At 42.6% G+C, this 6,462-nt stretch overlaps 2 protein-coding genes across 4 annotated transcripts in view; one reads left to right on the top strand and one right to left on the bottom strand.

Annotated features, from left to right (window-relative positions):
• Positions 1–6,462, top strand: part of MOB3B (MOB kinase activator 3B) — a 195,931-nt gene that overhangs the window by 800 nt on the left and 188,669 nt on the right. The window contains exon 1 of one of the 3 annotated variants that reach the window (XM_077766097.1): positions 4,160–4,260. The exons of 1 other annotated variant lie outside the window; for it this stretch is intronic. The gene's annotated coding sequence lies outside the window, so the exon portion shown is untranslated. Of the gene's footprint in view, positions 1–4,159; positions 4,261–6,462 lie in introns of those variants that run through there. One more of the 3 variants, XM_077766096.1, reaches the window with a different exon arrangement.
• IFNK (interferon kappa) lies at positions 3,866–4,519 on the bottom strand. The gene has a single exon (XM_077766099.1). It carries the CDS (start codon positions 4,490–4,492, stop codon positions 3,866–3,868), a length of 627 nt encoding a protein of 208 aa, XP_077622225.1. The 5' UTR covers positions 4,493–4,519.

The following is a 6,462-nucleotide window of genomic DNA, read 5'->3' as shown; positions in this document are numbered from 1 at the left end:
CCCTGGGATCCTGACTTGGGAAGGAGAGGAGCCCGGCCCCAGCGAGGCCGCCGCACCCAGGCCTTTGCGGTTAGAGGGCGGAGGGAAAGTTGCAGCCTCCCCGCCTCCTCCGCCGCCTGTGGCCCGGGGCGCGTTTGTCGGATCTCAGCAGCCCCGGCGCGCGGCGAAGGGCGCAGTCCCGGAGAGGGGCCGCTTTCCCGAGCCTGGAAGCGCCCTTCCGCCCCTGACCAGGGTGCCCTTCCGTGGTTCCTGTGGATTTAAATCTCCGCCTCAAGGCCTGTGGCCGGGCTGCTTCCTGGACAGCGGGAGAGGATCAGGGCTCTCCTGGTGGACAGAAAGCCGGGGCTCAGGGNCCCTGGGATCCTGACTTGGGAAGGAGAGGAGCCCGGCCCCAGCGAGGCCGCCGCACCCAGGCCTTTGCGGTTAGAGGGCGGAGGGAAAGTTGCAGCCTCCCCGCCTCCTCCGCCGCCTGTGGCCCGGGGCGCGTTTGTCGGATCTCAGCCCCGGCGCGTGGCGAAGGGCGCAGTCCCGGAGAGGGGCCGCTTTCCCGAGCCTGGAAGCGCCCTTCCGCCCCTGACCAGGGTGCCCTTCCGTGGTTCCTGTGGATTTAAATCTCCGCCTCAAGGCCTGTGGCCGGGCTGCTTCCTGGACAGCGGGAGAGGATCAGGGCTCTCCTGGTGGACAGAAAGCCGGGGCTCAGGGGTCTGCGAGTTTCCAAGGGCCTGAGGACAGACGACGATGGAGAAGGAAATAATGGAGCTTTGCCTAGACATAGTGGTTAGGTGGGTTTGTCCAGATTAAACGTGGAGCTTTGACTTGGGGTACGGCTTTCCAAGTTTAAGTCCCAGGTCCCCTCTCAGCATTTAGAAAAAGCGAACCATGAGGACACAGCACGGACGCCATCAGGAAAGCGTCCAGGCTTCCAAGTGCCTTCGAACCAGCAGCTTGGCACTGCCTCCTAGGTCCCCCGGGGGTGCGCCGGCTAGATGATGGGTGGCCCTGTTTCTGTGCCTTCCCTCCCAAGTTAGATGCTCACACACCGGGTTTCTTCTTACTGGGGAGCATTAAAGCGGTAGGGCAAGGCGAAGTAGCTACATTCGAGAAGGCGGAGATCCCCGGAGGGTGCCGGGAGAGTGGTTTTGCCTTGAGCGGAGGCCAAGCCTGTGCACCTGTTAGAACCCATGCAGGCTCATAGCTTTACATATAGTGGTGTTACCAGCTTTTTCTGAGGGAGGCCCAATCGTCCCTATTCCGAGGAGGTTCAATTACACTCTACCTTTTGACCCTTCCCCCAAGTGGGGGGTGGGGGGGAGGAGAAGGAGGAAGCTTCCGTCGGAATGCTTGTGACCTATGTACCCACTCAAGCATTTTAAGTGGGAGCTGTGCCCTTGGCTCTCCACAGTTCCAAGAGTCTTTCCTTTACCTGATCTAGTAGAAATTTGACTTCCATTCAATAAATAAAAACAAACGAGACTGTTAAGTCAGGAAGGCCGACGCAGAGCACTTTCTCTTGTGATTTCTGGATATTACCAGTGGTACCACCAAAAAAGAAAAGCAAAATTTTTGAAGCACTGGAAGGCTCTTTACAAACATTTCATTATGAAAATGATGCCTAAGGAAGGATTCCTTTGAAATTTCGCAGCAGTAGCAGCAGGAGAAAAGCAACAAGGCGGACCTGGGTCGCCCAAGAAATGCCCAAAGGCATCATTAACAAAGTGAAAGGGCAGTGTTTGTCCCGGTCTGCTCCAGCAAGGAAAACAGGGTAATTGTAGTGGAAGATAAGCTTGTACAGTTTCTTTAACTTTAGAATTAACCACCCTCCCTCTCCCGCCAAATCATTGCAGAGGGGGAAAAGACCAGAAAATACAGACAGGTGAAAATGAAGACAGAAGGAAGGGGAATATTATAGACAAGGCTCCAGTGGGCAATCTTATCCAACGATTTCCTTGGATAAATTTCTGGAGATCGTATAGCTAGATTGAAGGGGTTAACACACTTTTTAGAATATTTAAGATTGTCATATCGTCCTGTAGGAAAGGTGTGACACTTTACCTTCTCTCTAACAATATACAGGAGGATTTTTTCCCTTGCATCCTGCACCCTACTCACACTCTATGTTATAATCGCTCTTTTTCATTTCTGTGGGACCGATGGAAGGAAAGTATGTTCTTGTCTTCTTTTGCATTTCTTTAATCACAATGAGATTAAGCATTTTTCCTGTTGTCTGTTAGAGGTGCTCTTCATAAAAGCATACTGTTCTGACTACTGACCCTACCCGTGTAATCAGACAATCTTTGTTAACTCAGAGTGCAAATTTTCTTCCCTCCAGTATGGCTGGCATTTGGCAAGACTGTGACCATAAATTACTAAAATAATTGACATGATCTCAGTAGAGTTATTAGGTAGACTATGCAAAAGCATTATGAGAAAATTCTTGGAAAATACCAAGTGTATACTTACTGCTCCGTAGCATGCATGCCCCAATTTCTTTACAGTTTATGGTGCCCCTCCCCCTTTTTTTCATTTAGAACAACTCTGTTGAGGAATTGTGTTTTACTATCTCATTTTATTCGTGTTCCTTCCACTGGTAACCAGTATGTCATAATTCACAACTTTTAATTTTTAGCTGAAATTTACCCCAGTTTTTTTTTTTTTTAAAGACTTTCTCTGTTTGGCTTTAACATTTGAGCCCTGTACTTGAATGAACCTTGAAACTAAACAGTTTAGTAACTGGCTTTTGAAACAATAGCCAGAGAGGTTTCTGAAGGGCGGAACCAGGTACATTTGTGCATTTGTGTAGCCATAAATTCTTGCTTGAGGTGCAGGTTTCTGAAATGGGGTGTAGGAGAAAGAGGAAGAGAAAATTAATTTCACTTAGATGATGAATTTATACAGATGAAGGATCACACAAGAAAATGTAGGTAAATAATCTAGGTAATCTGGACACAAAACAACTTCTAAAAAGATAAACTATAGTGAAGTGTCATGTATTATTATTATAACTAGTTTACTTAATAGGCAGAATTTTCTTTTACTTAATTACTTAATAAGAATTTTCTTATTGGGAAAATTCAATGTGAAAATCAATGTGAAATATGACTGTAGGTTCTTCATCTCAGGCATTTAAAAAAACACAGAAAAACAATGAAAGGCAGATATTATACTTTCCTGCAGCATTTTCCATGCCTTCCTAGTCAAATCACATGCAGCAGGAATTAATCATTGGCTCTCAAAGGTCGAATGAGACCTTAATGGCTATCTAATTCAACCATCTAGTATCATTGGGGGTCTTTATTCTCTTAAAATAATAAAAACTTTGCATCATTTCAAACAAACCAAACTGAGAAGCAAATAGGCTAGGAATTTCAACTTTTTTTGTTCCTTTTTTGATAAGGACAGGAGGAAAAAAGGAGGGTTTTAACTTTATGAGAGCTTGTATAAGCTTTAACAAGCTAAATTTTCAGAGTAAACAGCCTTGGCAGCAGGAGGGTTAAGTCATTGAGATGTTACATTGTGCAGCATTCTCTGGTCTATATCCATTGGCTTGGTGAAGTTCAGAGGTGGTAGAGCAAAGCAAGTACAAAATAGCAAAAGGAAAGGGGAAGAAAACAGTAGAACATAAAGAGGATCTTATTCCTTTAAAACTGTCTTCAGAACCTTCTGACAAGATTCATGGTACCCAGGGATGGTTGGCATCACCTCTCTTGGAAAGGTGGATATAGCTGATGTCTCAAGGCCGACTTTACAGACAATAAACCTTGCATAAATCTGCCACTCCAATGGAGAATAGCCCAATAATTCTTAAAGAAGAAGATGGAGAAGGAGATATTGGAGAGAAATGGAATTTTAATTCTAAGAATATACCTTATTCCTTCCTGAGTAGTAGTGTTAATTTATAAAAGTAGTAGAAACATCTTCTGAGTTCCAATCGAATGATCTCCCAGGCACAGCGACTGTATTTCTTATCTTTCAGGAAGTTGTATATCCTGTAGAAATATCTCCTCAGTTCTAGGTTGCTCACCTGGGAGACCATAGCTCCTGAGAAGTTCATTCCATCCTCTTCTATCTGTTTCGAGTCTTCGTTTCCTTTCTCCTCTTCCTCCAAGCATTGTTCCAAGTGGTGCATCTGCCAATCAAGTCTGATTTGAATTTGTTGCAGGTATTTCTTTTTCCAAGTGGATTTGATGATGTACTGTGTGAAGATGTTGAAGGCGTGTGTGGACATTTCATAGAAGGCCTCCTTGAGGTACCTTTCCCCAGGTGGGATGTATGATTGGATGTCTTGGGGAAACTCAAAAGCCCTGGTTTCTCCTAGGCACTCTACAGGAAATGAATTGTTCATACTGTTGAGAAGTTTCAGGTTTTGCCAGGTGACTTCCCTCAGGTGAAAATGCAGCAAGTTACAGTGCAGAGAGAGGATGCCAGGGATGAATAGACTTACAAGGCATGCTGGCCACAAACACTTTTGAATCACATCAGGATTAGTGCTCATTTTTTTCCTAAGCTAAAAATCCAGACTCCAGATTGACAGTGATGTTTTAGGTCTTAAGCATTCCATCGTGTGCCTTTTATATACCTGAATATCTTCAGTAGGGAGGAGTTTTCTCATTCGTCATTTTATGGCTCTCAGGGTTTCGGCCCCTTTCCTTTGCCTCTGAGGCTTGTTTTGACTTTGTGTGACTATGTTGACTTTGGAAATGCTGATTTTTTTTCTTTAAAGTAAGCAAAGTATTACCGTTGCATTTCCTTAGTTGCTTGGATGACCCATCCCAGTACTATAGGATTGTCCCAGCATGATTGATTATTACATATCTCTATTACATAAGAGAGAACGATCCTTGAAAAAAATGTTTTTTGTATCTGGCCGTATAGCCAAACATCTCTCATTGAGTTGATCATAGACAATGACCAAATGACTGTAATTATTTGATTCCAAGTCTACCAGAACATAACGTAGCATAGGCTTTTCTAATCTTGTTAAATTAAGCTTCTGTATTTGGGTATTTTCTCTTTTTATTCTATTTTCCTGGGTCTCAGAAAAGATGAAAACAGAGTTGGTCAACTGAGCAAGGAACTTAACAGATAGAAGAGAAAGCTGGCTTGGTTTTCTCTTGTCAGTAGAAAATGTTGGTACTTTCCACCTATCCTTTCCTTTAGTTAAACCAGCACTTCCCATGGCTGCAAAACACTTCACACACCTCTGATACCCGTCATGGAAGTCCTCTAGGGAGTTGTATTTTGGGAAGTATTTTTCTGCTACATTACCTGCTCTCTTGTAGTATCATGAATTTTCCTTTTTTAGTTATGGTTTAGACAGCATTTTAAAATTTGTGCTTGGCTATCTTTTCTTCTTATTTGGAGGTTCTGGATGCTACAAAGGTTTCTGTTTTATTTTTTCCTGAGGAGGTACTTCACAGCTGGACCACTAACACCCCGATAATGATAGCTATCCACCATTTATGGTTTTCACTTTGTTTGATCAAAAGTAACCTTCTCTGGTTATGGTCAAGGCAAATGCATTCCTTTGTCCAGGAAAGTGAATGGGATGTCATTAAACAAGTCTGGCTTAATTATCATTTTTAAAAAGGAATATATTCATTTTTAATGAAGTCATTTTAAAATAGTAAGCAAACACAGTTCCACAAATATGACAGACCTTGGAAACTTAACTTTAAAGTTATTATCTAAACCGGTTGGTTGTACCAAAGGCACACTGTGGACAAGCGGGATTTTTTAAAATCCTGGCTTTTTGGACAGCTCTCCTCTGAGAAGCAAACTTACTACTTATATTACTCCACGTGTGCTCTCTCCAAATTCTGATTTCACGGATCTTATGAGGTGACTAACTTGGAAAAATAACTTGGAAAATGAGCCATTTTTATGTTTTATAATTATGAGATTATAAGTTGACACAACCTTCCTAGAGAGCAAAATGGTGATATGTATCAAAAGCCTTAAAAATGTATACACACTGTTTGACTCAGCAGTTCTCCCTCTGGGAATTCATCCCCAATAAATAATGATGGACATCTTTAAAGACTTAGCTGTCAGGAAGTTTATCACAGAAAAAAACTGAAAAGTTTAATTGTTCAGCAGTAGGTAGCTCGTTAAGTAATTCATCAGTAGAAGATTTCTGTGGAAGCATTAAATATTTGGTCACTTAGATAAATTTACTTGGTAGCTTAAAACCAAGTTTACATGGTAGTAGTATAGAGAGTCTGTTAGCATATATGTTAAATACCTACATATGCATATATGTGCAGAAAAAATCTAGAAGTGTATATGCTGCAAATGTTTTCTATAACTAGAAAAATAATTTTTATTTTTAGTGATTTTTATTTTTGCATTTAAAAAAATTTTTTTTAATGTTTTATTTATTTCTAGGAGAGAGAGAGCGAGACAGCGTGAGCAGGGGAGGGTCAGAGAGAGAGGGAGTCACAGACTGAAACAGGCTCCAGGCTC

Source organism: Crocuta crocuta, unplaced genomic scaffold (genome assembly GCF_008692635.1).
Source record: "Crocuta crocuta isolate KB4526 unplaced genomic scaffold, BGI_CrCroc_1.0 scaffold529, whole genome shotgun sequence".
In the NCBI taxonomy this organism is placed as follows: Eukaryota; Metazoa; Chordata; class Mammalia; order Carnivora; family Hyaenidae; genus Crocuta; species Crocuta crocuta.
This window is presented reverse-complemented; position numbering and strand designations above follow the sequence as displayed.

Bases quoted from the DNA above. Each gene is read 5' to 3' on its own strand.
- IFNK (XM_077766099.1), bottom strand. From the start codon at position 4,492: ATGAGCACTAATCCTGATGTGATTCAAAAGTGTTTGTGGCCAGCATGC.